The sequence below is a fragment of the Drosophila bipectinata genome, chromosome 3R, assembly GCF_030179905.1.
Source record: "Drosophila bipectinata strain 14024-0381.07 chromosome 3R, DbipHiC1v2, whole genome shotgun sequence".
NCBI lineage: Eukaryota > Metazoa > Arthropoda > Insecta > Diptera > Drosophilidae > Drosophila > Drosophila bipectinata.
The window spans coordinates 14,844,825-14,871,256 of NC_091739.1; the positions used below are offsets into that span (position 1 = coordinate 14,844,825).

The window sequence follows — 26,432 nt, forward strand, 5'->3', positions numbered from 1 at the left end:
GGTTTTACGGAAAGGGGGCGGGGAGGCGTCAAGCTCATCTCACGACTGGCACAACCCGGAAAGCCCACTCACACATACTCAGGCGGGCCAACTCACCTGTCTGCATACACGTTCGCAGAACAGAGCAGCACTTTTTTGCCAGCGTTAGCGTTGGCGAGGCAGCGTCGCTGACTGAGACGCCAGCAGAACCGCTGAGTTTCCTTTTAGCCGAGTATAACTTCAAGCCAATTGCCCGCTTTCAATTCAGTTGCCGCTGAGTTTTCAACCGATTCAATTCGAGACCGCCAACAGCCAGCCAGCTAAAACAAAAACTCCTGAGAAGTGAGGTCAGTGTGCCAGTATAGCTGTAAGATGGACACGGACACGGAGTCGATAATACCTCGACCAAATATGTCCGAAATCTTAAGGCCCCTGTGAACTTTGGCATAGTGTGTGTTTACCCTGCTAATTGACACAAAATAAACCATTGAAAACCAACTTAAATAATGCAATTGCCAACCAAAAGTGTGCGAATGTCATAATTTGCGTGCCTCGAAGTTACGTGAACGAATGTCCATTCGAAAAGGAGGCGTGATTTTTCTACACAAAGTGTGTATGTGTTTGTGTGTGTGAATGAGTGTGCGTGACATGGCAGGGAAAATCGCACTTGACTAGATCAGTAATAACAATGGCTAAGCTCATGAAAACTCAATTCAATGGAAATGACACAAAATGCGCTCAAGTTTGTGTCTTAAGTCTTTTGTTTGGCATACGAGCTAAAAGGAAAGAAAAACGACAGAAAGACATCGATTGCAAAATAGTGCATAAATTATACTAACATATATGTTTAAAATTCTATAGTATAGTATACTATCTTGTGATAAAAACTACAGCTAAAATGAAAGAGGATAAACTTTTACTTTCATTATTTCCTAAGCTGACGACTATTGCATGAAAAGTTATTCTTTTATGAGATCATAATTTCCTTCGTAAAAAGCAGAAAACTTTAATTAGCTCATAACTCGTATAATAAAAAGTGAGCTGCAGCGGCATCTAATGCATGTAAAGAAACCGCCAAAGTAAAGCACAACTTTAGCAATCGAATTAGCCATCCGTTTCAGTCTGGCTAATTGCTTGGACTTCCACCCGCACTCAGATTGCCCAAGAGCATCAACCTAAAAATAGAAAAGTACGCAAAGTACAGCAATAAGCGCGACATTAACCCAGTGCGGGACAGCCACTTTCAAAAAAAAAAAAGGGGGAAAAATGATAAATAAACAAACAGTGGCCGCTAACAGGTCTTTAAACTTGTCGCTATTTACCAACATCAACAGATGATGTGCGAGGTGTGATGGGAAGCAGCTATGCTGGGAGGCACTTTGGCCAGGGGCGGGAGGCTGGAGCCGGAGGAGAAGGGCACTGAGTTCGAGTCCGAAAATCCCAATCGGCCACGGCAATTACACGCGATTGGTCAACAACCGCTGTTGTCTCTGCATATCACTACGTCCACTGCCACTGTCCGTATTTCGTCAGAGTCCAAGTTGACATTGAACAAGAATCTTGCCCAGAGTAGGTTAGACAAACAAACGGCCGACAGCTTGATCTTGAAACTAAACGGTTGTAACACCTCCAGGGCTATCAGTTTGATCCCTGGCCACTTTTTACCAGCACTTGGCCAGATTTTATCCTTTTTTTTGGCCAAAAAGGCTTCGGTCACATTAGGGCATTGGAGTTTACTATAAAAACAGCCCCACACACCCAATTTTGTGTCACTTCGTATTTTCTTCCTCCGAGTGAACACCAATTTTAATTTTCTTTAGAATTTTAATTATTTATTTTTGTTTATTTATTTATTGTATTACATTTGTATTTCAATGGATCCCTCACACTGTCTCATTTGTGTGTAGGTTCCGAGTTCTGATTTTCTGAATATTTTCTTGATATTTTTTTTATATTGTTGATATGGGCTTGGAATATAGGTGGTTGGGAGGTAACAGTTGCTCGTCTGCCTCAAACATTAATTTTATGAATGTTTTTATTTTAAAGTATTTCCTTTTTATTTATTTGTTGTATTACATTTTTATTTCAATGGATCCCTCACACTGTCTCATTTGTGTGTAGGTTCCGAGTTCTGATTTTTTGAATATTTTCTTGATATTTTTTTTGTATTGTTGATATGGGCTTGGAATATACGTGGTTGGGAGGTAACAGTTGCTCGTCTGCCTCAAACATAAATTTTATGAATGTTTTTATTTTAAAGTATTTCTTTTTATCTATTTATTGTATTAAATTTGTATTTCAATGGATCCCTCACACTGTCTCATTTGTGTGTAGGTTCCGAGTTCTGATTTTCTGAATATTTTCTTGATATTTTTTTTATATTGTTGATATGGGCTTGGAATATATGTGGTGGGGAGGTAACAGTTGCTCGTCTGCCTCAAACATAAATTTTATGAATGTTTTTATTTTAAAGTATTTCTTTTTATCTATTTATTGTATTAAATTTGTATTTCAATGGATCCCTCACACTGTCTCATTTGTGTGTAGGTTCCAAGTTCTGATTTTCTGAATATTTTCTTGATATTTTTTTTATATTGTTGATATGGGCTTGGAATATATGTGGTTGGGAGGTAACAGTTGCTCGTCTGCCTCAAACATAAATTTTATGAATGTTTTTATTTTAAAGTATTTCCTTTTTATTTATTTGTTGTATTACATTTTTATTTCAATGGATCCCTCACACTGTCTCATTTGTGTGTAGGTGCCGAGTTCTGATTTTCTGAATATTTTCTTGATATTTTTTTTATATTGTTTATATGGGCTTGCAATATATGACATCGGAAAAAAACCAATTTCTCGTCTGCCTCGAACATATGTTTTATGAATGTTTTTATTTTAAAGTATTTCTTTTTATTTATTTATTGTATTACATTTTAATTTCAATGGATCCCTCACACTGCCTCATTTGTGTGTAGGTTCAGAGTTCCGATTTTCTTAATATTTTCTTGTTTTTTTGTTTTTTTTTTATATAAGGTTGTCAAATATCTCCCTTCCGCTTTTTTGCTCTTTATTCAATGCTTTATAAAAAGTGTTACAGTGATCCGATTTAGTTGAAATATGCGCCGTTTTGTTTGATAATCCGTTTCCATCTAGACGGCAACTTCATAATACCTCCCTCGTAGAAGCCCCCCTCCTTATTTGCGAAGAACTCGGACAGCCACTTTTCACAAGCCTCTTTTGAGTTCAACTTTACACCACCAAGGGCGTTCGTCATGGACAGGAACAGGTGGTAATCACTTGGCGCTATGTCCGGGCTATATGGTGGATGCGATAAAACCTCCCATCCGAGCTCCCGTAGCTTCTGACGAGTCATCAACGAAGTGTGTGGTCTGGCGTTGTCCTGGTGGAACACTACACCCTTCCTGTTGGCCAATTCTGGACGCTTCTGGTCGATCGCCTGCTTCAAGCGGTCCAATTGTTCGCAGTAGATGGTAGAATTAAGCGTCTGGCCATATGGGAGCAGCTCATAGTGGATGATTCCCTTCCAATCCCACCAAACACACAGCAAAACCTTCCTGGCCGTCAATCCCGGCTTGGCCACTGTTTGGGACGATTCACCGGCCTTCGACCACGACCGTTTTCGTTTGATATTGTCGTATGTGATCCATTTTTCGTCGCCAGTCACCATCCGCTTCAAGAATGGGTCGAGTTCGTTCCGTTTCCGCAGCATATCGCAGGCGTTGATTCGGTCCACAAGGTTTTTTTGCGTCAAATCATGCGGCACCCAAACATCAAGCTTTTTTTTGTATCCAGCCTTCTGCAGATGGTTTAAAATGGTTTGGTGACTAACTCCCATCTCCTGGGCGATGTCACGAGAAGCCACATGCCGGTCTAACTCGATGTATTCCATGATTTGATCGGTATTTGTCGTCACAGGTCTTCCGCCGGCTGGCTTATCCATGGTGTCGTTTTCACCGGCTCTGAATCGTCGAAACCATTCCTCCGCGGTTCGAAGTGATAGAGTACCATCCCCCAAAACCCCATTAATCTCACGGAACGTTTCTCTAGCGGATTTGCCTTTAACGAAGGAAAACTTTAAAATAGCGCGAATTTCGGCGTTAGTGAACTCCATGTTTACACGTCTATAACTGGTGAACGCAATATCCAAACTAATCATGCATAGCGTCGTTTTGTAGGTTATGTCAAGACCTTTTAAATTATGTATAGTGTTGCCAGATACGAGCTCTGTAGCGCTTTGTACATAGCCGCGAAATTCAAAAGACAAAAAGGCGGAAGGGAGATATTTGACAACCTTATATTATTGATATGGGCTAGCGATATGGGATATGGAAAGATAGTATCTGTATCTGCCTCGTCTGAATGGCTTATTGCTTTGATATTGTTGATATGGGCTTTTCCTTTGATGATACCTTTGTTGTTTTTTATAAATGTTTTTATTTTAAAGTATTTCCTTTTTTTTAATTTATTGTATTACTATTTTATTTCAATGGAACCCTACTACTATCGTATTTAATGGTACGTTTGTGTTCTGATTTTCTTAAAATATCCTTGATATTTATTTGATTTTGTTGATATGCGCTTGATATACATAGCTTAGTTGTTCTATTACATAGGGTCTTCTTTTCTAATATAAATTTACATATTTTTTATCAGTGTTTTAATTTGAAAAAGTATTTTTTTTTTTTTTCAATTTCTTTGTTTCTATTGCTCAGCGAAATCATGGACCTATTGAAGAGTAGTGCCAACTGGGGCGAATCTGAAATCGCCAAGTTCTATGCCAACAAAACCATTTTAATTACCGGAGCCACAGGATTTATGGGCAAGGTCCTCGTGGAGAAGCTACTTCGCAGCTGCGGAGATCTAAATATCATTTACTTACTAATCCGCACCAAAAAGGGAATCGATCCAAGTGTTCGCAAGGAGCAGTACTTCAAGTGTGTGGTATGTACCTCTCGGTCAGTGCATTCCACTGCGTGTTGCTATTAAGTTATTGAAAGTTTATGGCTCGTAAATAAAAGGAACGTCCCTCACGGCTTAAGCTTAATAATTACATACTAAATGGCAATCAATCGATGATCGTACACATAAAATTTCTTCGAAAGCCCCATCAAGTCATGTGTATAGTCACACCAGCTTATTATGAATAATAATATTAATCTGCCAGCATTTGGTACTTTTGAATAACCTTTCCCCTGCCCAGTTTGGATTTTCACAATGATTGAGCAATTATTTATTGAGACACGACTCGAATTATACAAATCTATTGGTGTGGTTGGGGAAACCGCAATAAAGATGTGCCTCTAAGATTCACTCAAGCCACGAGTCTACTCAATCGTAAAAAAGGTGCTTCAATTTCACAATAATGTTGCGCCATTGAAGAAGGCTTCTTATAATACTAATGATGACACCATACTTTAAAATACATCTATTGACCTTGTTGTAATCGCACATAGAGCCAGAAATAAATTCTATATAATTACATTCCATAAATGGAAGCACCACAGCCAAACTAATATTTCGTTTGCCCTCCGACTAAGAGCGAAAATGTAAATGTTTCATGGCGTGGCGACTCCCGCAAATTACCAAAATTATCGCACCACCACTCAAAGGCACACCAGAGGCCAAAAATTTGATCTTACAATGCGACCCACTCACACTCGCAACAGACAGTGCCACATCCATGGCGTTTATAAGTCAAGGTGATCATTATTGAAAAAATCCAAAACTTACAATGACTCTTAATTGTTGGCCGTTAAGCCGGCGTTAAAACCAGTGGACATGGCCCATTAGGCTGCTGGCGATTCTAGCCAGCCAGACCGTCAACCAACTTCAAATCCAAATCGCAACTCCGCAAGTCCAAATTGCATGTCAACGCCATACCATGACAATTAACTAATGACTGAAAATCTGTTAATTTTGACGCCCCTTTTGCAGATCTTTAGCAAGCTACTGGAGAAGAATCCCGAGATCGTGGACAAGGTGCGAGTGGTTAAGGGCGATCTGCTGGAGCCGGACCTTGGCTTGAGCGCCAATGACACCAACACACTCGCTTCCAACGTCGAGGTGGTGTTCCACTGTGCCGCCAATGTGCGCTTCGACCAGCCGCTGCGGCCAATGGTCATGATGAACGTGGTGGGCACCCTCAAAGTGCTCCGTCTGGCCGAGAAGATGCGTCACCTGCAGGCCCTCGTCCATGTGTCTACCTCCTACTGCCAGTGCAACGAAAGCGTGCTGGAGGAACGTGCCTATCCAGCGCCACAGAATCCCTACTCCATCATCGAAATGGTCGAGACAATGGATGATGCAGCTCTGGCGGAGATTACCCCCAAGTAGGTGACACTTGTTGCTGTCAGTAGTTTACTGATCCAAATAACTTCAGATCATAATGACCTCTTGGGATTTATGACTCTGTTTGTACTCGTACTTGGCAGCTAATAACCTGTTTCGTTCTTTTTCTGCCAGATTACTAAACGGCTTGCCAAACACGTACGCTTACAGCAAGGCACTGTCGGAAGATTTAATTTGCAGATACAACAATAAGCTGCCCATAATCATCACAAGGCCCTCGATCGGTACGTATCCGAGTGGCTGGCTGCCTTCATGCCCGCCGGTTAATTGCTTTATTATTAAAAACCCCTTTACAGTGACGGCGGCCATCCACGAACCGCTGCCCGGCTGGATCGAGGGGGTGAACGGGCCCACCGGTCTGATGATCGGAGCGGCCCGCGGCGTTATCCGTTCTATGCACTGCAACCCGAACTATGCATCCACGGTGATTCCGGTGGACAAGGCCATCAATGGCATGATCCTTTGCGGCTATCAGCGCGGAAAGGCCAGCCAGGAGAAGGGAGACAAGCAGAGCGGCGTGGAGTTCTGCAATCTGTGCATCTCCAGCAAGGCTTTGATGTCCTGGGGCGATAGCATTGAGACAGGACGTCGCTTCTTCTACGAAACACCACTGAGCTTCGCTCTGTGGTACCCAGGAGGATCGATCAAGAAGAACTACTACCATCACATGTTCTGCGTTATATTCTTCCACTATCTTCCCGCCTATTTCATTGACTTTTGGCTACTGATCTTTGGCCAGAAGCCATTGTAAGTATTTAATATTTTTTATAAAAGCATAGCAATTAATTTTAAACCTTTCGTTTCCTAGCTTGCTGAACGTGCAACGAAAGGTATCGATGGGACTAAAGCTTCTACAGTACTACACAACTAAGGAGTGGGAATTCCGAAACGAGCGATTCCAGGAAATGAGCAGCCAGCTAAATCGCATAGACCAGGACCTGTTTGACACTTCGGTGGGGCAGGTCAACTGGGAGACGTATATCAGCAACTACATCGTCGGTATGCGGACCTACATTCTGGGCGAGAGCGATGCCACCCTGCCCCATGCTCGCAAAGTTCTACGTCGCCTCTACATCCTCGACTGGGTCAGCAAGGTGCTCTTCTGGACTTTATCCTTTTGGTTTTTGTGGACTCACTTGGATGGTTTTGTGGAGCGTAGCGACGCCTTCATACGTTCCTCACTGAGCAATATATACCACGACCAAAACAGCACTCTACTTGCCTAAGTTCTTGTATAATTGTATTCTATTACTTCAAATATAGTCCACAAGATTTTTATATTTTTAAGTTTACATGAAAGTGTTGGAGTTTGAATTGGGCGGTCTTTCAGTGAACCGGTTCCGTTGAGCTGAACTTGAGATTACTTTTGTGGATTGCTCAACACTGGTTTTAAGCTTATTTGATGTTATGTGTGAGACCATTCGTGAGAAGGAAATATCGAAAATTCAAATGAGTAAAATTTGAAAAGGATTTACATATATAGTTTATAAGATAAAAAGAATCATATTCTATATTGGTACTTTGGGGATTTACGTGTGGTACAATAAAAGGTAATTATGTTCAATATTGCCAATCAATAACTTTAAAGTTAAAGTGTACAGCTTCCTCAGCAATTACACGATTGATTTCCCAATAATTTCGACACTTTGCTTAAGATAATCCAGTCAGTGATAATCTTTGAACGTAAAACCGATAACACTTTACATCTAATCTTGCCCTGGCAACGCCATGTCCCCATGTTTGAAAGCTCTGGCGCCCGCGAGAGGAAATGAAAGAAATGGCGAGAAAAATGCCGAAAACGTGGGAAGTTTCTCTTTCGCTCTCCCAAAGTCGGAACGAATTGCCGAACAGACCACACGAACCTAAGACACTCGAAAAAAAGTCGTGTTAAACCCTAGGGTTGGTGGTGGAATACATGGTATACGAATACATGGTATATTATAGGCACGTTAATTTGAAAACGTTCAGTTTGGCGGCGCGTCCAACAGCAAGCGGTTGTGGAGCATTGGTGGCTTAGCAGCAGACAGTAGAAGTTGAGAAGAGCAGAGTCAAGAACCCGGAGAAGCAGCCATGTATCACCTGAAGAGTTTGGCCCGCCAGGGCGCCCTCCGCCAGCAGGAGCTGACCACGCTGGCCAAGGCCCTGCCCACCGCCGTGATGCACTCCCGCGGCTATGCCTCCGAGCACCAGATTCCGGACCGTCTAAAGGACGTGCCCACCGCCAAGGATCCGCGTTTCTTCGACATGGTCGAGTACTTCTTCCACCGCGGCTGCCAAATCGCCGAGGAGAGCCTGGTCGATGACATGAAGGGCAAGCTGACCCGCGACGAGAAGAAGCAGAAGGTTAAGGGCATCCTGATGCTGATGCAGCCCTGCGACCACATTATCGAGATTGCCTTCCCCCTCCGCCGTGATGCTGGCAACTACGAGATGATCACCGGCTACAGGGCCCAGCACAGCACCCACAAGACGCCCACCAAGGGAGGCAAGTACATGAAATTTTAGGGCCGGGAACGATTAAGTTTCTTTTTCAATTATTTTGCAATTCAAAGAACTTATTTCTCTCAATTCTGGTGAAGTGTGTTGCTGGTTTAGAATACATATTGCTCCCAAAAATCAGCCGTTGTTGCTCGTTGCAAAATCGATTTTTCCTTTAGGCAGTTCTGACGTTATGTCTTGCCTTTTCCGAGTTATGTAACCCAAAGTGTTCAACCTCCCCCTGCCGCCAGTGTGCGCATGTTCTGCCGCCTGTTTTGTTTACGTTATAGCGGACCGGCCTATTAGCCAGCCAGCCCCCTTTTTTTTTGGGGTTTCTTTCCACAATCTACTAGATTCTATTCCGAATTGCATAAGTGCCTGAGCTGGGTTACACGTGTGTTTTCATTAATTTTCCAAACCCTTCAAGTGTGCCGCGGGTAACATATGCATGTGTCGGGTTTTATAATTTCAGTTCGGTCGTCTTTTCGCACATTTTATTATTTTCGAGCTGGCGAATTCATTTCGATTTTTGTTTCTATGTTTTCTCTAATTTTTTTTTTGCCTCTGGCTGGGTGCTATTTTTACTGAAATTTTGCTTGTGTTTTGTTTGCTTTCCAATTCGAATGGGAACAGCTCTGCACAGTGAGTCAAGTGCGGGTAAAAAATAGCTACACCCCCCCAGAAGCCACCCAAAATATTTGAAGGCTTGTTGTCAGGCAGCGGTAATTGTTTGTTTCCAACTATTTCCAGTCTCCCGTATAATTGGTGATAGAATCAGTTTCCAAGCGTTAAGTGCTTATCAATAGCCAAAAAAAAAATATAAATACTTGAGTGGGGACTCTTATCTTCTGACCTTGGCTATGCGCAAAAATAGAAAACAAAAACAGCCGAAAGCCGAAAATTTCTTCGCCCCTAGAATTAGTTGTTTACGATTATAATTTCCACGCTTCCTCAACATTTATGATCTTGTTTTTACGAATCGGATCGATCATGTGGTTCGAGCTTTGTCACAAATATTGTAAACAGCCTGTTACCAACTGTTCGGCCCAGGTTTCGACCGGACCTCGTTAATAATTCACTTAAATATGGCTCTCGGCTATTTCGGCTGCCATCTGAGGTGCTAAAAGTTGCTAGTTTGTTTGTTTATTTAGTACTGTTTGGCCAGTATCAATGGAACCTATGCTTAGACGCAGACTTGGACACAGCCCTGCTCTAATTAATGCTAATTTGCTGACGCTCTGCCAGTTAACTGTTAATTGTTTAATACATTGAGTCCGGTCTCAAATTTCGGCGAAATTGCTTTCGGCATTTTGGATACCGCCTCGCAAATTTCGTTTCATTCCCTCTGGAGTCCGGACGTCAGAGTCTGCTGATGGTTTTATGTGTGCGAGGAAAAAACTGGTTTTAATTTGCTAGGGGTGTTGCTTCTCCGCAGCGTGTTTGTGTTCACGTGATGGTCACGTTGCCCCGAAAACCGAAAACCAGACGAAAAGATATAAAAACCCAATGAAGTCGAACGGCCGCGCAAAAACTGATGACGAATGGCTGTACCACTGTGCTGGTAGCTCTATTATTTTTTAACGATCGGGAGGTTACACCCTACACACAGTCCCCCAGATCCGGGCCACTTTCTATCTCATTGAACTGCCCTGAATTGGTTTGTCACTTGGACCCTTCCCGAGGCTTAATTGCCTCACGACACAACAAACCCGTTATCAAACTGAAACTCGATGAATCTCAGAAAAAATAAGCGAGCGCGACAATTGAACTGATAGTGTAGTGCCACCCCCCCTATCTGCACCATCCATATGTATGTTTTCATGTACTTACAGTTGTCGTGACAAGTATACGCACAGTGTTCCGACCATATCAAGCAAATAGCATTTCCCACAAGTACTTGTCAGTTATCGTATCGCAAACATACTTTGCTTTTATTTGCCTCCCTTGAGAGTTGCACTCGAACGATTTTATATGCTAATTCGGATCGATCGACAGAGGCTTGTTAGTCCGGAGAATCGAACTAACTAGTGGATCACGAAGGAAACTGTATCAAAATCGCATGTTTCTTGGTGCCAACTCAGCTGGGGGTGCGACCAGATAAGCGTCTATATATGCCCCATTTCCGGTCCTATCTTCAGCCATATCTTATCCAACATAACACCAAGATCTTGGCAGGCGTCACAGGCGGATTTTGGGTGAAACGCATACAGTAACAGCCCCGCCTTTTGCACCTAACATTTTAATCATATGGCGTAGAATTCTGGTCAGCTGACTGCCCGCGGGAACTGGTTTGGTCTATTCGAAAGATCGCCCCCTGTTGCCAATGGGGGATACATATAAACGTGGCTTGTGTATGTGTCTATATGTACCACGTCCGATCGAGCCCCCAAATAAGTTATCGCACCGATTGTATAAGCAGTATAGAAATACACACATACTAATATGCATACTAGCTAGCAGTACATTAATAGATTCCTTTTAATTTGTTGCTGGGTTTAGTGTTTTGTTTTTATTTTTCTTTAAATTTTTTTAATGCGAAAAACGAAAACAAGTCGCCTGATACGATTGCCGGTTGCCACTGGTTTAGTTTTTTGTTTTTTTAATTTATGGTCTTGCTGTTTTCCAGCCGATTGGATATATTTTTTGTTGTATTTTGTTTTTATGGTAAACATAAGCAAATAAAAGGCAAAAACGGCAAATAGAGAGGGCGTCGCAAATGAACGTGGGCTGTCGTCAAGCGCTTTGGGTACAGTCGGCTTCGTTCTCGGCTCCACGGGGCTCCATTCGATTTGACGTCTTGGCTCATTCAGCAGAAAGCTAAGAAAAAGTGGCAAGACGGTCTCCACACCCTACTCTAAGATACTCTATACCAAATTCTTAAATATGGCAAGTTGACGTTTAAAAGAGATCTTAGCTTCGGCCCTTCTGGAACCTATAGATTAGTAAAGAAAACATCAGCAATATATGACAATATCTCAGCATGAAAATTAAGTTTAAAGTGTTTTGTAATTTCTAGATTATTTTTCAGCAATGAGCCATAAAGAAAGTGATGTGTAATTCGCAAATTTGTTTACTCATCGTATTTTTGTTTATAGGTTTTGGGTTTCAAGCCCACGCAACTCTGTCGGCTGATAAAGCAAAGAAAACTAAAATGCGGAAATCAAATCATAATTTTTTGCTTCTTACTAAGAATGTTGTTCATAATCTATGGGTTTTCCCTGGCAACAAGGCCTGTTAGTCTAATCGAAAGAACTAAACTAATTTTAGATATTATAGTCTTGTTTTTTGGGGGGCTCGTCTAACCAGCTAAGTGATTAGCACGGGTGTTTAAATACCATAAAAATTTAGGGGACTTGTTTCCTAACCGCTTAGGGTCCAATTTATCGATCTATAAACGAAGTACTTTGGTCTCTCAAGTTTTTACAAGTGAATAAAGCTTATTAAATTGGAATTACAAGCGTGAAACCAGCTTATCTAATCGCAACTTTCTCAAAGATATCAAAACATTTAATGTGTCAAGCAAATAAAGATAAGCGTATAGTATTTTATGGGGATTGTTCTTGGGACTGTTGCGCCATCGTCGAAAGGTTTCCCCACGCTAACCAGATGCAACGATTTTCGTGGGGCACGTGCTTAGTGGCAAAAAGCAGCCAAAAAATCGTCTAGTGGAAAACTTTTGCTTTCTGTTAGGAATTCGTGCGGGTTTCCGTCTATTTTCGGCACTTGTCTATTGGATTGGGGCCAAAAATGAAAGCTGCATCAAGGTCGCCAAGTTCTGTACAGTGTACACCTGTCGTATACGTAATGTGCTTATGCAATTGTCCTTTCTTTGCAGGTATCCGTTTCTCTTTGGACGTTTCCCGCGATGAGGTCAAAGCCCTTTCCGCTCTGATGACCTTCAAGTGCGCCTGTGTGGATGTGCCATTCGGCGGTGCCAAGGCCGGTCTGAAGATCAACCCCAAGGAGTACTCCGAGCACGAGCTGGAGAAGATCACTCGTCGCTTCACCCTGGAGTTGGCCAAGAAGGGCTTCATTGGACCCGGCGTTGATGTGCCAGCCCCCGACATGGGAACCGGTGAGCGCGAGATGTCCTGGATCGCCGACACCTACGCCAAGACCATCGGTCACCTGGACATCAATGCCCATGCCTGTGTCACCGGCAAGCCCATCAACCAGGGCGGTATCCACGGACGTGTCTCTGCCACCGGTCGCGGTGTCTTCCACGGTCTGGAAAACTTCATCAACGAGGCCAACTACATGAGCCAGATTGGTAAGGATGCTTCTTTGGTTTCTACCTAAGAACTGGAGTTTAAGGTATTCTCTCTCGTTTAGGCACCACTCCCGGATGGGGCGGCAAGACCTTCATCGTCCAGGGCTTCGGTAACGTGGGCCTGCACACCACCCGCTACCTGACCCGCGCCGGAGCCACCTGCATTGGCGTCATCGAGCACGACGGTACTCTGTTCAACCCCGAGGGCATTGACCCCAAGCTCCTGGAGGACTACAAGAACGAGCACGGCACCATTGTCGGCTACCAGAACGCCAAGCCATACGATGGCGAGAACCTGATGTTCGAGAAGTGCGACATCTTCATTCCAGCTGCCGTCGAGAAGGTCATCACCAGCGAGAATGCGCACAGAATCCAAGCTAAGGTAAGAGCCACATCCTTATGGGTATTTTATGAATATGATTAACGAAGAATCTTCCAGATCATTGCCGAGGCTGCCAACGGCCCCACCACTCCCGCTGCCGACAAGATCCTGATCGACCGCAACATCCTGGTCATCCCCGATCTGTACATCAACGCCGGTGGTGTCACCGTCTCCTTCTTCGAGTGGCTGAAGAACCTCAACCACGTCTCGTACGGTCGCCTGACCTTCAAGTACGAGCGTGAGTCCAACTACCATCTGCTCGGTAGGTTTCAAATCGAATTCTTCCAAACTATTATAGGCTCTTGAAGGCACTTGCTCCTCATAAAACTTTCTATCTATCTATCTCTGCTCATTGATCATGCCACTTCATTACTGATCGGTTTATGGATTAATTATGCTATAATTTAGAAAATACAAAACCCGTACAGAATAGCGTTTGCTCCTCTCAGCATTTGCTCTTCCCAGATTGGTTCAGATCTCAACTTCAGATCCTCTTTCCAAATTTTCTTTTTCCCCCCCCTATTACTATCAACCACACACAAGAGACTTTAAGACCGTAATTTAATTTTAAAGTATCATCTAAGTAATTCGTTGTTTACTCTTTTTCTTCTTTTTTCCGTTTCTCTGTCACCAATGTAGCCTCAGTCCAACAGTCAATTGAAAGAGTCATTATGGACGGTACATTGTAATTATTAATAGTTCTTTTACGTTTCCCACCCATCCATTAAAACTCTATAAATCAGACCTAATTACTTTCTTTCCAAGCAATCTCATACCATATCTACCATTCTGTAATATCTGTTGTTTTTGTAGTTAGTCCTGGCGTTATTAGTTTCATTGTTTCCTTATGGCCATTAATCTCATGTTTGCATTAATCACTGACTAATATCTGAATCCATTACATCAACTATATATTGCTTTAAATCCGCATTCCAAATACTCAAATCTAATCTCTGTAGTTCTTTGGTGGCTTTGATCCTTGTGATATATATATATTTGTGATCCCCGAAGCATGTGGCACTCTCAACTAATTGCTTTGTCTGTTTCTGTATCCCCCCATCGCTGCCTCCTCCTGCAGAATCTGTCCAAGAGTCCCTGGAGCGTCGTTTCGGCCGCGTCGGTGGCCGCATCCCCGTGACCCCCTCCGAGTCGTTCCAGAAGCGCATCTCCGGCGCCTCCGAGAAGGACATCGTCCACTCTGGCCTTGACTACACCATGGAGCGCTCGGCGCGTGCCATCATGAAGACGGCCATGAAGTACAACCTGGGTCTGGACCTGAGAACCGCTGCTTACGTCAACTCCATCGAGAAGATCTTCACCACATACCGCGATGCCGGCCTGGCCTTCTAAGCCTCAGCCTGAGTGTGCTGATTAGCCCCCCAGACTCTTAACTAGTTAATTAAGCAATCGAACTCAAGAGCATAACTATTGCTATTGCTCCTTGCACCGCCGTTTTAGATGAAAAAAGTCACAAACCGAAACGTAATTTATATCTACGGCAGATTGGAGCTGGCCGGAATTACTCTTTTTAAACTTTAAACAACAACAAAAAAACAAAAAACCCAACTTTTGCCCGTGTTTCGTATTAAGTTGAAAAAGTTGCGAGCTTATTATTGTTGATTTTCTGTAATTTTTAAGTTCATGAGCGTCAAAACTGAAGCAATTGCATTTTCAATTATGTATCGCAACGTCTCGTACCGTCATGTCACGTTTATCGTACGATCGCTCCGTTGCCGTAACATTAAAATAATCAAATATACACAAAACTAAACTCTAAAAAGTGCAGTTTAATTGTCAATTGAAGTTGGCCACTTAGCACATCACAATGGAATATAATTGTTAGTCTCGTGGATACAAATACAACTACTAGTATGCAAATACGTATACATTGGTAGATCGATTGGAATGTATAAAAAAACATAAAGGATCTATATAATACTATAAGTACACTTTTGTGGCAAAAAACTGAGATACAGCACAGCGTACATGGGGGAGTATCGTGGTCCGTATCGTTACGTATAAAAAATTGCAAGAATAATCGTTAAAACCTATGGCTAATTTCAATAATAAATCGTTTTGCTTATCATATATAGGGTATAAATGTCTCTTGATCGGAGTGCATGTCAACTTGGTGCTGCGTTTTTGAGAGGAGTGTGGAATCAGAGGGTCAAAGATTTCGGAAACAATTGCTGTTTCACATAGTCGTTGATCATTTCCATAAGCAGCTCTCGAGTGACTTTCGGATGCTGCAGAACGTAGCCAAAGTCTTTTAGTTTCGTGTTGTCCAAGTAGAGGTGCTTGTGGTGAAGCTGCTCCTCGTCGAGGTAAGGCGTCAGAGGTGTGTTGTCAATTCCGCTACCCTGGCAAATCTCGGCCCAGGGTCCCATGTGCTTGTCGTTGATTTCACCGACGGTGTCTGTGGGATAAAGCTGGGAACACAATTGATTTGTTAATAAATTGTATAATCTTCAACTAAAAAATAAGAGCTTCTTCATACCTTAGTCAGATTCGACATAACAATGCCAAAATAGTCAACATTGATGTCGAAAATATCCACCAGCAGGTTGCTAATGGTGCCCTGCGTCGAGGCTGAATCATCGACGATGTTGTACACCTGGCCGGCGGTTTTCGGGCTCTGTGCGAGTTGCCAAATGGCGGCGCACACATCCGATACGTGCACCGTATTCAGTCGCATGGCATCGTTCCACAGCAGCTTCATTGTCTCATTGAGGTGTTTGTATATGGCAGCGATTATAATGCGCGGCACTGTGAACGAAGCGAAATGGGTGGTTAGCATTTCCCCACTTGGAAATTACATCAATTATCGGCTATCGGCTTTCACTCACTCAAGTAGCGCTTATCTCCTATGCCATAGACCACGGGTAAACGGACGATCGTGTAGCTAAGGTCGTCGATGTTCGCCAGCTCCTTCTCCACCTTTAGCTTCTGCTTCGCCACACCAGTCCACGGGTCCAGCTTGCAGTCCTCCTTCAGTGGCGTTTTTTCGCTGCTATTCATACAGCCGGAACTGAGCTCAACGTAGCGCTTAACCCGCTGGGCAGCAGCTTCATTAGCGCAGTTGAGACTTAGCTTTAAAATTCCCTCCTTGTAGACGGCATCATCCTGGTTGGCACGCGTCTCGGCTGCACAATTGATCACAATGTCCCATGCCCTTCCGGTCGTGGGGTGTGGCGCGAAGGCCGCCTTACAAGACGCTGCAAGTGGAAGAGAATTCCAGAACCAGTTTAGGTACATATTCATTAGGGTGGGTCGGTAAGATACAGAACCGTTGGAGCCAAGTTAAATCGGTACTCATTGCTTATATAATATCTTAGATATCACTGTTTACCACAGCCCCCAACCAAACAGAGTCATCTTTTAATTTCATCACCCCATTTGCATCCAAAAGAGTGAGTCACCTTACGTGAAGGCTACCTACCGGCGTTTATTAGGTTGGCGCTGCAGAACTCCAGGCGATCGCTCTCGAAGAGAGCTGACTGCTCCTCGTTGAGCCAGGCCATTTGGGGAGGGGTCTTATCGGCGATCCGTACTTCCTGCGCCAGTTCATTGTCCAGCAGATAAGTGGCCAAGTTGCGTCCAATGAAACCGCAGCCTACGGGGCACAAAAACGATGCACTTGGTGATAAGCCGAATCGAAGGGGAATGGAGGTTGCGAGTCGGGGACTTACCACCCAAAATCAAAACCGTTGGTTTCTCCGACATGCTGTAGCTACGACACGATCAAGAGGAACTCGAAAAGAGGATTGCAGATATATGTATATTTACTTTTTGTTTGGATGCGGCTGTTTGTCAGTGTGACCGTATGGCTAAGCAGTTATTTGCCGTTGGAAGACCACTTGGCGGTTTTTCAATATTTAAATAGTTTTTGAATATAAGCAAACCCATGTTTTTTTCTAGTTTTATTAAACGCGCACTTTTATAAACATTCAAATTAATTTTTATACAGTAGGCTATTCTTCCTTTTGCTCACAAAATTCCTCACAAAACTCTTCTACGTTAAGATGTTTTTTAAGCCAAGAGATTTCTTTTTCATGCCGCTCCACATCTAAATCTATTTTGGCCAGACGTTCATCTATAGATCGTCTCTTCTCTGTATGATCGTTATGAAGTTTCTTATCCTTGCGCATTTGTCTAGGGTAACAAGGACAATAGTTGAGAAAGCAATGCATTAATTTTCATAACTCACCGCATCAGCTCAAAAAAAATTAGTCCTAATCCAATAAGTACCACAAAGACCTCGCTTAGAATATTGGCACCCAACCGGGTAGCCTGAGGATCGGTAAGAGGAGGAATTTTTCTGGGCTGGGGAAGATGCAGCATTCGCATCTTAGAGCGGGTCTCCATGATATGGTATAGTTGACCTGGAGGATGTATGACAACACGTCGGAAGAGTGGAGAGTGCTTTCCAACATGCAATAGCAGCTTACTAAACGGTGTGCTGATCCGCTTAACCGCGAACACAGCAACTTTTCCCAACGGAAAACTGCCTATCACCATTTTTAAAACTGAAATTTTCAAAGCTGAAACAGAAATGACACTTTTGATTCAACTAAACTTTTTAAAAATCCAAACAAGTCATACCTAATGCCGTTCAGTGCTAAACCAAACGTTTTAGCTGATTGATTTCAAGATCCTGACGCTTTACCTTTTCCGTTAAGTTTTCTATTCGCGATTCTAGTTCTACTCGTCGGATACGGTGGTCTTCATGCTTTTTTTTGTCCTTCTTAGCTTGTCTGTAAATCGTACAAAACTCTACATTATGACTTACTCTGAGACCACAAACCTGGAGACTTCTCCCATTATGAAAAAAACTCCTAAGAGGAAAATGATTAGCTCCCCAAGAATATCACCGCCCATTTGAATGGTCATCGCCTCTGTGAGCGGAGGAATGAAATCGGGTTGCCCCAGGCCAAGCATCCACATCTTCGAACGCACATCGATTTTATGATATACTGGAACCCGCTACTTTTCAATCATATCATTACGTCCATAGACACCGGAATACTTACAACGAGCAGGAGGTGAAACGACGAACCTTTTAAAGTTTTCATTTTTTTTCGCCGTCTGCTTGATTAGATTACTGATGGGCTTGCTAATGTGTTTCATTCCCAACATGCCAAGCTTCGCTATTGGAAATGCCCCAACAACCATTTTTTTACCCCTAAAATTCTGATATCAAAATTAACCAAAGCTCGCTTACTATAACTAGAAATTTTTAAATTTAAATGTGCACAGTGTTGGAAAACTTTATTTCAAGTCAACGGTCTAGTTTGGTATTGTTAGTTAGGGTCACACTGATCTGGCGAAATATTTTGGTTCCGAGTGATCTCGGATTAGAGATTTAAATTTGACTTAAAACCATGTCTGAGCTAGCAAGTTCAGAAGAAGAAACGGACTTTAGTGTCGTTAGCTCAAGAAACTATCAGCGCGTTCAAGATAAAGTCGCAAAGGTGGGTTAAAAGCGTGCAGAGGAGCTAGAATTCCTTGGCCACACTTTGGATTAAACAGCTGTTTTTGAATGCTTCAGTTTCCTATACGAATTAAAATAATCTTTATTTTACAGATCAGCTACGTTGATGGCATCGCCGATGGAAGGGAAAAGGTCTTCCAAGCCAGCTTCGATCGGGGCTACGAGGATGGCTTTAAGACAGGCTTTGAACTGGCCAAACTGAGTGCCTATTTTGAAACCGAAAACTTGCCAAAACCCGACGAAACCCAAAAGTTCAAGCAACTTGACCTACCAGAGGCCACAGATAAGACGCACTTCCAATACTTGATACATCAAGGAGTACCCCTCAACGAGGTGTCCGAAAAGCAAGCGAAATACTTGGACAATTTGATGGATCAGTTCGCACAAACTATCCCAGAAACTATTAATTTATTCACACCCCAAAAGAGGGAGACTGATAATGTTAATGTGGTTTAATGCATGTGTTTGGGAATTATCAAAATTAACTGAACATAGTAGATCTTCTTGCGACTTATAAATACAGGCCCTCGGGCGTACCCTCCTTCTTTCGGTAGAGAACGCTTTCCTTCGACTTCTTGAAGTCCTCGTTGGTCACCTTCATGCGGCGCTCGCGCAGCGCCATCAAACCGGCCTCTGTGCAGATGGCCTTTATGTCAGCACCCGAGAGATCATCCTTAGCCATGATCAATTCACTGAGGTTAACGTCCTCGGCCAGTGTCATACGGGATGTATGAATGGTGAAGATGCGGCGCTTAGTCTTTTCATCCGGCAGTGGGAACTCGATCTTTCGGTCGATACGACCGGGGCGGATCAGCGCCGGATCCAAAGTCTCAATGCGGTTAGTGGCCATGATAACCTTGACGTCACCACGCGAATCAAATCCGTCAAGCTGGTTGAGCAACTCCAACATGGTACGCTGGATCTCTCGCTCGCCACCAGAGTTCGAGTCGTACCGCTTTGTACCGACGGCATCAATTTCGTCGATGAACACAATGGAGGGAGCATGCTCCTCAGCCACGCGGAAAAGCTCTCGAACCAGCTTAGGTCCGTCTCCCAGATACTTCTGAATCAGTTCGGAACCCACAACGCGCAGGAAAGTGGCGGAGGTCTGATTGGCCACCGCCTTGGCCAGCAAGGTTTTTCCTGTACCAGGAGGACCATATAGGATAACACCCTTTGGTGGCTTGATGCCCATCTCCTCGTAGTACTCAGGATGTGTCAGTGGCAATTCCACCGACTCCTTGATTTCCTGGATCTGGGTGTCCAAGCCACCAATGTCCGCGTATGTCTCCTGAGGGGCTTTTTCCAGCTTCATCACGGTGACCATGGGATCGGTGTCATCGCTAAGAACTCCTACGACAGCGTGAACTTTGTGGTTGAGCAGGACGGAGCATCCAGGCTCCAGCTGGTCCTTGTCCACGAAAGATAGAATGCTAACGTAGTGCTCGGAACCGACAGACGTTGACACAATGGCATGATTGTCGTCTATGATCTCTTCGAGGTTGCCCACCGACATAGGTGTACCGCGCAGGTCGTCGACCTTGGAGCGCTCCTCCTCGTTCTTTTCATCCTGTGGCTTCAGACGCTCCTGGTTGCGGATGAATTCGTCTTCCATCATGAGGTAGTCCTTGATGCGCTCCAACTTGAGCAGCTTTAGGCGGCAGCGGGTGTGCGGCGTCACCTGAGGCAGCTTCATGGCTGCATCTGGACCCTTGGCACGGCGCTTCTTCTTGCCGACGCGGGTCGGAATTGGAGGTTCGTACTTCTTCTTTTTATCCTTGTCATCCTTCTTGTCTCCAGCTCCCCCTTGGGCCGATTGATTTTGTCCCTGTACCAGTACTACAGTTAAGGGAAAATTCATTTGTTTTTTGCGTGGGATCTTACCATATTGCTGCTGTGCTTTCTTTCTGCCTAAATCTTTTGTGAATTTTTTTTTATCGTCGGCAACAAACAGAATTTCTACTAGTCATAACCAACGCAAAGTTGGCTGCGGATGGTTATTTAGTGTGTACACACGGCCGAAATATAACTGTCTGGCAACTCGATTGGTTCTTGGCCCTAATCAGGCAGCACTGTTTGTTTGTTTATTGTTTGGATTCTGCCGCGAATTGTTAAAAACTGAATTTCTATTATTTATTCCTTTAAATGGATCCAAATATAAAAAACATCAATCTTCAACTTGACAACGTTGAGGTCTTGACAACGGGGACAGCTGCTGAGTTCGTGAATGGCATTCTGGACTTTCTCCTCTTTCAACGCCGCCAGATTCCCTTTGTCTATAAAACCTACAAATATTACGTGGAAAAATGGTCGGATGAGGCCGAACTAAATGAACGGGACTCTTTTTCCCATTATCAGCTCAACCAGCAGCGGTCCAGGGCCAAGGCGACAAAGGAATCCATCAGCGACATGAGAGAGGTGGGTGGTGAACAACCTTTCATATCCTTCCTAGTAATGTGACCCCTTCATTTCTCCTTCCTCAGCTTATCCGTCATACGTTCAGGACCTCGGATGTGAAGAGTATAAGGTTTCTTTTTGGCACAAACACTTTTATGCCTACGGAGTCTTACACCCTGCACATCCCACACGACTCCATATCCAGACATCACTATTGCGAGCATCATGCATTGCCCGAAGGCCGCATTAATCAGTCCCTACTTCGGCTTCTCACCTGCGAGGAGCTATACACGCTCTTTTCCACCGAGCTTAATGCTACAAATGTATTTCTAGAAATGGAACTTTTTAAAGACGTTGAAAACACCCACGAAAAGCAGCAGGAAACGGGGAACTGGATCCCCAAGGATGTACTTAGTAAACTACCTCGCAGTTGCAAAAATGTGCATTTGCACCTGCTTTATGAACATGATAGTGCTGCTGCGGAGCTGCGATGCTGTAGGCAGCTCGACATTTATGAGGATCTGGGCTTGCTGAAACTGGACAACTCGGAAGAAGAATGTGACAAGAGCCGACATTGCGGTCAGTCTTCCAAGGAGAGCAGCGGTTGGTGGCAGGCCGAGGTCATAGTGCGCGGTTTCAAAACGCCTGCAAATCAAAAAGCCACTGATTTGTGGACAAGCTAGCGCTGTCAGAAGCCATATTTTAGCCATAAGCAGCCATCTTTAAATAAGTCCGCCATTTTGTGCACGTGCCAATAAAATTTTCTCGAATCATGTTCATATTTGCATTTGTATTTGTATTTGAAAGCGTCCAGCGCAAATTCTACACACTCATGTACGTACATACATATGTATGTATTTATGTAGTTTAAGAAATAAGTACCACGGGGTTCTGCTGGTTTGTTGCCTCGCGCTTCTTGGCCACAATATTGTTAGCCAAGCGGTCCATGTCACGTTGTCCAATGGGCGTCAAAATGCGGCCGCCATCAGGGTGCTTCTCCACCATGCGAGCCGCCTCCAAAGCCTGAAGAGCCTTTGAAAGGAATCATGCTTTTGCAAATCAAGAAAAATAATGTTAGCCGAGAACCTTACCTTGCGAATGCATCCATCTGAAGAACGACAGAAGTTAGACGGACGCACACCGTTGCGCTTGCGCCCACCGTAGATCTTGGTGAAAGCAGCCACTCCGGAAGGGCTGCGGTGATACAAGTGCCGCATAATGGAGGCGCAACGCGTGTAGAACCACTCTGCCTCGGTGGGCGCTGTCTCCTTAAACTTGCCGGTTTTGATGTAGTCGGCTTGTTCCGGCACCACAATTTTTCCAGACTTCTTCAAAAAAGCAGCCAACGCTTTGGTCATAACGTGCTGATCGATGTCCTTTGCGGTAACTCCCGGCATGTTTTTTTTTTTAGTTCTGCTGTTTGATTCACTTAAGAAAATTTCTCGGCCAATTCGCAAACTTACCTCTAACGGAAACGGAAAAGTCCTTATTTACGGTCAGCTTCTGTCAAAATGGCAGATTCAAATTCCGCAGTGTGGCCGACATGCGAAGCAGCGCGTTTGGACTACTGCGACTCCCCACATTTGGTAACACTGAACTGGTCCGCAAAGCTCTTCGTGAATATTTTGTAATAGCCTGGAATAAATCAAGAAATGGTAATAGGTGTCTTTCCTGCGGCCAAGCTCGGCGTCTTGGCCATCAAGCAGGTCAGCAAGCCGATCGCCAACGTCCTTAAGTCAAACGCCAAGTCCAGCCCGTTTTTTAGGAAGTATATTTGCATGCCGCCGGCACAGTGTAAGTAATACAATCTGGCGGTGATTAAGAGAGTGATTAAATGCCTTCTTATTTCAGTTTACAACTGGGTAGAGGTCAAGACCAAGATGTGGGCGCTGAACATGGGCGGAAGGAGTGTCAATGTGCCGCCCCTGAACGAGGCAATGGCCATAGAGCTGGGTGCCAATCTGCTGGGCGAGTTCATCATCTTTGCCATTGGCGCCGGTCTGCTGATTTTCGAGTACTCGCGGTAGGTGCACCTTGCAAGTAATATGCACTGACATTCATTTGAACAAAGACGTATCCCATCAGACAAACCGCCAAGGAAAACAAGAAGAACGAGGTCGCGCAAATGGAAAAGATGCAGCTGACCAACACCCTGACGGAGATGAGCTTCCGCCTGGAGCGACAGGACGCCCAGATACGCGAGATGACCCGAGTACTAGCTGACTTGGGTTAGTGAGTTACTTTTTCTGCCAAACAATAGAGCTTCAAGATATCCCCTTTCTCCAGATTCGCGCAATATCTTTAAATGGCATAAAGAGCCTCTGCAGGAGTATGTTCCCTTCGATCCCACTACACCAGATCAGAGCGCCAACGCCCGGAAACCCAAGAGTTTTGAAGGCTTTTATGATCCACAAGGCGGCATGGCATTCCGTGCCCTTAACTTCCTAGAGACGCAGATTTTCGTCGATGGCCGCAATCGCAAAAAGAAGGAGGCCCTACAGCACATTGACGAGGTTGCGGAACGGCTGGAGCAGTCACTCAGTGAGGCGGCCACCGTTGCATCTTCCCTGCCATTAAAAGTAGAACAATGACCCAAGCGACTGGAGCAGGATGTGGCCCTGCTTATGTTCGCTGTGGCCATGGAGGAACAATAAGTGCTCTCGCTTGTACAACACATTCACCTGAAGACCATTCATTGATGCTTGTTATGATCAATTCGCGTGTTACCATTACGTACTCTAAGTAAAAAAGTCAATAGCTGTATATAACTATTGTACATTTGTAGTTGTATTTATTAATTTTTATTGTTACCGCAAATAACAACTAAATAGAGATGAAAAACAGTGTACAAAATGAGTGTAATGATGAGGTGGTGTAAAAATCCTTCTATTCCTGTTGAATAAAGGCCTGAAGTTGGTGAAGCTCCTCTCCAGGGGGCAACAGATCCCCCAGATAGTCGAAGAAAGAGTTACAGATGGTGTAAAGACTGCGACGCACGGCGGATCGCAGAACGTTGAATTCAGAGCTAGGCGCTCGTAGGTTGCCCATCACGCTGTTCAGTTTGTCAAGCTCACCCCGTAACTTGTTGATCACTTTGATGATGGCCGGCAGGTCGTTTTGCACCACACCGTACCGGTCCTCGTTTATGGACGCCACGCAGATTTGGGATAAAGCCTGGGTGATGTAGACTACGTGCTGGGAGTTGGATAACAAAAAGTTTGTTTTAGAACCCTCTGGCTCACTGAAAAGGAATACAATTCCAGGAATTCGGTTCACCAGTCGATGCACAGACTCTTCTAGTTGCGTTGAAACTCGCTCACACCAGTTGGGCATGTGCCGGATGCCGTCAGCAGGCTGATCAAACGCGGCATTCCTTGTTGGCGAGGCTATTGGCCGGATACCGTGCATCTGGTTATATTGGCGCAGCAATATCCTTTCTGCCATGAGGCTTGTGCTAGTGGAGTCAATTGTTTGTGGCAGTGGAAGGTTTTGTGACCCCTTGAGCACACTTATCTTTTGCATGGACTCGATCAGCTCATCTGTAAAGCTGCCTAGAATGACTAGGCACTGATCGCAGAGTGCCCGCCAGTTGGCCGGACGGTTGCCGGGTTCTGTTAGCTGGAAGATTTCCGCTCGCAGTTTTGAGTCCTTGCGCATTGCCAGCTTATAGAAGAAGTTGGCCGCCAGACACTGCACAATATATACGTTGAGGATTCCAAGAGCGGACACTAGAGAAATTTCCTGCTCGTTTGCAAAGGCGGCTTTTTGCTTGGTTATAACCAGAGGCAGATCCTCACAGAGCAGTATGCCGTAGAAGCTACGCATCAGATGCATGTTGCTTAGTATCTGGGCCGTCAGCAACCAGCCATAGAACAGAAGCTTAACATTAGTTACAACACCGAAAAAGCCCTCCATTCGCTCATCCATATTTACGCCTAAGATATGACTCAACTTAAGGCAAACCAGCCGTCCCAAAATCGAAAAGACCACGGTATAACTGAGCGTTGGAACCACTGATCGGACCAAGGATCGTGCCAGGGTGGCGTAGATAAGCTCACGGAGTTTCTCGCCACGGGTTTGTTCCACAATGGGGAACTTAATGGAGTCTTCCTGGCGTTTGTGCACTGACACAAAGTAATAGCAACCAGCTGTAAGACCCATTCCAAGCATATACACATGGTAGCCACTAATGCAGTCCTCGCCGTAGCACTTGTAACTAAGATGCCTAAAAATCGGTAGTGTTTTTATTATGGCATTCGTATAGCTTTGTTTCACCCACCTGTAGTCGGTCTGGAGATAGCCTGTATACAGCCACGCCGTAAGAAAACCCACCAGGAGGTGGGCGCCCAGGAAGAACAGTTTTCGCGGCCCATAATGCAGAATCCATCGGTAACGTGTGGGACAGTAGGGGCGTTCCACCAAGTGCTGCTGGCACAGGGCCACACCGTAGAGCACAACAGCCGCTAGTAGCGGAATGCTGGCAAACCAGGTGTACCAGCTGCATATCAGACCGACAGTGCCACTAACCCAATCCAGCGGTCTCAGGAGCTGGAAGTTTACCAAGAGTAGAAACACGAGCAGGAGCTGAAACTGAATTGCTGCACTCATGAGCACGGCATGAAGGCAGCGCCCGAGCAGCAGCATCTTGCAGGCGTTGCTGGAGGACATATTTATCCTTTCACTAATTCACTTTATTTACAAATTTCGCGAATTCTCTTAATAGCTGCCGGTACCGCGCGCCTTTTGTTGATGTTAGAGTGACCAAAGGTTACAGCGTGGTCGTTATTTTTTTAAAATCCAATTGGAATTATAAAATATATAAAGGATAATTAAGAAATTATAACAAAAAATAAATAATTAATATGTATTTGACATATTAAGACTATAATTTTAAGAAAATTATGTAAGAAAAATATAAATATCGAATGTTTGAACCGGTTATGATGAATGACTTCCCTGAAACTTGAGAGCTGCTGAAATAGCCGAAAATCGCTAGATTTAGCTCTAGCCAAAAACAGCTGAGAGCGGACTGGCTGTTCGAGCGAGAGGTAAATAGAGGTTCTCTC

At 44.2% G+C, this 26,432-nt stretch overlaps 11 protein-coding genes across 15 annotated transcripts; 5 read left to right on the forward strand and 6 right to left on the reverse strand.

Annotated features, from left to right (window-relative positions):
• Positions 1–254: 254 nt before the first annotated feature.
• Positions 255–7,647, forward strand: LOC108130041 (putative fatty acyl-CoA reductase CG5065). Of its 3 annotated transcripts, none has more exons than XM_017248390.3 (6): positions 255–326; positions 4,713–4,941; positions 5,935–6,329; positions 6,463–6,572; positions 6,645–7,095; positions 7,157–7,647. In XM_017248390.3, exons 2-6 carry the CDS (start codon positions 4,720–4,722, stop codon positions 7,572–7,574), a joined length of 1,596 nt encoding a protein of 531 aa, XP_017103879.2. In that variant the 5' UTR covers positions 255–326; positions 4,713–4,719; the 3' UTR covers positions 7,575–7,647. The 3 variants fall into 3 exon arrangements, with proteins under 3 accessions (XP_017103879.2, XP_070137728.1, XP_070137727.1); XM_070281627.1 differs by lacking the exon at positions 255–326 and adding an exon at positions 1,789–1,882; XM_070281626.1 differs by lacking the exon at positions 255–326 and adding an exon at positions 2,691–2,736.
• Positions 7,648–8,297: 650 nt separating this feature from the next.
• Positions 8,298–15,258, forward strand: Gdh (glutamate dehydrogenase, mitochondrial). 2 transcript variants are annotated; one of them, XM_017247755.3, is made up of 6 exons: positions 8,298–8,833; positions 12,662–13,096; positions 13,159–13,478; positions 13,536–13,740; positions 14,118–14,156; positions 14,557–15,258. In XM_017247755.3, the coding sequence occupies exons 1-6, from the start codon at positions 8,419–8,421 to the stop codon at positions 14,826–14,828; spliced, it is 1,686 nt and encodes a 561-aa protein (XP_017103244.2). In that variant the 5' UTR covers positions 8,298–8,418; the 3' UTR covers positions 14,829–15,258. The 2 variants fall into 2 exon arrangements, with proteins under 2 accessions (XP_017103244.2, XP_017103245.2); XM_017247756.3 differs by lacking the exon at positions 14,118–14,156.
• LOC108129620 (uncharacterized) lies at positions 15,246–17,309 on the reverse strand. The gene is made up of 5 exons (XM_017247758.3): positions 17,168–17,309; positions 16,918–17,091; positions 16,325–16,693; positions 15,976–16,244; positions 15,246–15,907 (listed from the first exon to the last, which is right to left on the reverse strand). Exons 1-5 carry the CDS (start codon positions 17,199–17,201, stop codon positions 15,638–15,640), a joined length of 1,116 nt encoding a protein of 371 aa, XP_017103247.2. The 5' UTR covers positions 17,202–17,309; the 3' UTR covers positions 15,246–15,637.
• An 84-nt stretch (positions 17,310–17,393) lies between these two features.
• On the reverse strand, positions 17,394–17,996 carry LOC108129623 (putative OPA3-like protein CG43998). Its single transcript, XM_017247761.3, has 2 exons — positions 17,686–17,996; positions 17,394–17,630 (listed from the first exon to the last, which is right to left on the reverse strand). Exons 1-2 carry the CDS (start codon positions 17,994–17,996, stop codon positions 17,450–17,452), a joined length of 492 nt encoding a protein of 163 aa, XP_017103250.2. The 3' UTR covers positions 17,394–17,449.
• A 100-nt stretch (positions 17,997–18,096) lies between these two features.
• On the reverse strand, positions 18,097–18,650 carry LOC108129627 (putative OPA3-like protein CG13603). The gene is made up of 3 exons (XM_017247766.3): positions 18,509–18,650; positions 18,283–18,451; positions 18,097–18,232 (listed from the first exon to the last, which is right to left on the reverse strand). Exons 1-3 carry the CDS (start codon positions 18,648–18,650, stop codon positions 18,097–18,099), a joined length of 447 nt encoding a protein of 148 aa, XP_017103255.2.
• Positions 18,651–18,722: 72 nt separating this feature from the next.
• LOC108129626 (uncharacterized) lies at positions 18,723–19,514 on the forward strand. Its single transcript, XM_017247764.3, has 2 exons — positions 18,723–18,949; positions 19,063–19,514. The coding sequence occupies exons 1-2, from the start codon at positions 18,860–18,862 to the stop codon at positions 19,423–19,425; spliced, it is 453 nt and encodes a 150-aa protein (XP_017103253.1). The 5' UTR covers positions 18,723–18,859; the 3' UTR covers positions 19,426–19,514.
• Positions 19,407–21,008, reverse strand: Rpt2 (26S proteasome regulatory subunit Rpt2). The gene is made up of 2 exons (XM_017247757.3): positions 20,854–21,008; positions 19,407–20,797 (listed from the first exon to the last, which is right to left on the reverse strand). Exons 1-2 carry the CDS (start codon positions 20,854–20,856, stop codon positions 19,481–19,483), a joined length of 1,320 nt encoding a protein of 439 aa, XP_017103246.1. The 5' UTR covers positions 20,857–21,008; the 3' UTR covers positions 19,407–19,480.
• Positions 21,009–21,095: 87 nt separating this feature from the next.
• On the forward strand, positions 21,096–22,147 carry LOC108129621 (uncharacterized). The gene is made up of 2 exons (XM_017247759.3): positions 21,096–21,387; positions 21,453–22,147. The coding sequence occupies exons 1-2, from the start codon at positions 21,115–21,117 to the stop codon at positions 22,047–22,049; spliced, it is 870 nt and encodes a 289-aa protein (XP_017103248.2). The 5' UTR covers positions 21,096–21,114; the 3' UTR covers positions 22,050–22,147.
• Positions 22,148–22,164: 17 nt separating this feature from the next.
• RpS19b (Ribosomal protein S19b) lies at positions 22,165–22,917 on the reverse strand. Of its 2 annotated transcripts, none has more exons than XM_017247762.3 (3): positions 22,830–22,917; positions 22,458–22,779; positions 22,165–22,398 (listed from the first exon to the last, which is right to left on the reverse strand). In XM_017247762.3, exons 2-3 carry the CDS (start codon positions 22,761–22,763, stop codon positions 22,234–22,236), a joined length of 471 nt encoding a protein of 156 aa, XP_017103251.2. In that variant the 5' UTR covers positions 22,764–22,779; positions 22,830–22,917; the 3' UTR covers positions 22,165–22,233. The 2 variants fall into 2 exon arrangements, with proteins under 2 accessions (XP_017103251.2, XP_017103252.2); XM_017247763.3 differs by having other exon boundaries at positions 22,458–22,782; positions 22,830–22,891.
• A 17-nt stretch (positions 22,918–22,934) lies between these two features.
• LOC108129622 (putative OPA3-like protein CG13603) lies at positions 22,935–24,142 on the forward strand. Its single transcript, XM_017247760.2, has 4 exons — positions 22,935–23,160; positions 23,218–23,389; positions 23,452–23,594; positions 23,653–24,142. The coding sequence occupies exons 1-4, from the start codon at positions 23,019–23,021 to the stop codon at positions 23,955–23,957; spliced, it is 762 nt and encodes a 253-aa protein (XP_017103249.1). The 5' UTR covers positions 22,935–23,018; the 3' UTR covers positions 23,958–24,142.
• Ndc1 (Nuclear division cycle 1) lies at positions 24,132–26,264 on the reverse strand. Its single transcript, XM_017247753.3, has 2 exons — positions 25,646–26,264; positions 24,132–25,591 (listed from the first exon to the last, which is right to left on the reverse strand). The coding sequence occupies exons 1-2, from the start codon at positions 26,032–26,034 to the stop codon at positions 24,253–24,255; spliced, it is 1,728 nt and encodes a 575-aa protein (XP_017103242.2). The 5' UTR covers positions 26,035–26,264; the 3' UTR covers positions 24,132–24,252.
• Positions 26,265–26,432: the final 168 nt, after the last annotated feature.

Bases quoted from the DNA above. Each gene is read 5' to 3' on its own strand.
- LOC108130041 (XM_070281627.1), top strand. From the start codon at position 1,854: ATGGATCCCTCACACTGTCTCATTTGTGT. The intron at 1,883-4,712 runs GTAGGTTCCGAG...TCTATTGCTCAG, and splicing joins TCACACTGTCTCATTTGTGT to CGAAATCATGGACCTATTGA. The intron at 4,942-5,934 runs GTATGTACCTCT...CCCCTTTTGCAG, and splicing joins AGCAGTACTTCAAGTGTGTG to ATCTTTAGCAAGCTACTGGA.
- Gdh (XM_017247755.3), top strand. From the start codon at position 8,419: ATGTATCACCTGAAGAGTTTGGCCCGCCAGGGCGCCCTCCGCCAGCAG. The intron at 8,834-12,661 runs GCAAGTACATGA...CTTTCTTTGCAG, and splicing joins CAAGACGCCCACCAAGGGAG to GTATCCGTTTCTCTTTGGAC. The intron at 13,097-13,158 runs GTAAGGATGCTT...TCTCTCGTTTAG, and splicing joins CAACTACATGAGCCAGATTG to GCACCACTCCCGGATGGGGC.
- LOC108129620 (XM_017247758.3), bottom strand. From the start codon at position 17,201: ATGTCGGAGAAACCAACGGTTTTGATTTTGGGTG. The intron at 17,092-17,167 runs GTAAGTCCCCGA...TGTGCCCCGTAG, and splicing joins AACGGTTTTGATTTTGGGTG to GCTGCGGTTTCATTGGACGC. The intron at 16,694-16,917 runs GTAGGTAGCCTT...TTCCACTTGCAG, and splicing joins CGCCAACCTAATAAACGCCG to CGTCTTGTAAGGCGGCCTTC.
- LOC108129623 (XM_017247761.3), bottom strand. From the start codon at position 17,996: ATGGTGATAGGCAGTTTTCCGTTGGGAAAAGTTGCTGTGTTCGCGGTT. The intron at 17,631-17,685 runs GTGAGTTATGAA...TTGTTACCCTAG, and splicing joins ATTTTTTTTGAGCTGATGCG to ACAAATGCGCAAGGATAAGA.
- LOC108129627 (XM_017247766.3), bottom strand. From the start codon at position 18,650: ATGGTTGTTGGGGCATTTCCAATAGCGAAGCTTGGCATGTTGGGAATG. The intron at 18,452-18,508 runs GTAAGTATTCCG...AGCGGGTTCCAG, and splicing joins CGTTTCACCTCCTGCTCGTT to TATATCATAAAATCGATGTG. The intron at 18,233-18,282 runs GTTTGTGGTCTC...TACGATTTACAG, and splicing joins ATAATGGGAGAAGTCTCCAG to ACAAGCTAAGAAGGACAAAA.
- LOC108129626 (XM_017247764.3), top strand. From the start codon at position 18,860: ATGTCTGAGCTAGCAAGTTCAGAAGAAGAAACGGACTTTAGTGTCGTT. The intron at 18,950-19,062 runs GTGGGTTAAAAG...TTTATTTTACAG, and splicing joins TTCAAGATAAAGTCGCAAAG to ATCAGCTACGTTGATGGCAT.
- LOC108129621 (XM_017247759.3), top strand. From the start codon at position 21,115: ATGGATCCAAATATAAAAAACATCAATCTTCAACTTGACAACGTTGAG. The intron at 21,388-21,452 runs GTGGGTGGTGAA...CTCCTTCCTCAG, and splicing joins CCATCAGCGACATGAGAGAG to CTTATCCGTCATACGTTCAG.
- RpS19b (XM_017247762.3), bottom strand. From the start codon at position 22,763: ATGCCGGGAGTTACCGCAAAGGACATCGATCAGCACGTTATGACCAAA. The intron at 22,399-22,457 runs GTAAGGTTCTCG...TTCCTTTCAAAG, and splicing joins CAGATGGATGCATTCGCAAG to GCTCTTCAGGCTTTGGAGGC.
- LOC108129622 (XM_017247760.2), top strand. From the start codon at position 23,019: ATGGTAATAGGTGTCTTTCCTGCGGCCAAGCTCGGCGTCTTGGCCATC. The intron at 23,161-23,217 runs GTAAGTAATACA...TTCTTATTTCAG, and splicing joins TTGCATGCCGCCGGCACAGT to TTTACAACTGGGTAGAGGTC. The intron at 23,595-23,652 runs GTTAGTGAGTTA...CCCTTTCTCCAG, and splicing joins CCGAGTACTAGCTGACTTGG to ATTCGCGCAATATCTTTAAA.
- Ndc1 (XM_017247753.3), bottom strand. From the start codon at position 26,034: ATGTCCTCCAGCAACGCCTGCAAGATGCTGCTGCTCGGGCGCTGCCTT. The intron at 25,592-25,645 runs GTGGGTGAAACA...ACCGATTTTTAG, and splicing joins TATCTCCAGACCGACTACAG to GCATCTTAGTTACAAGTGCT.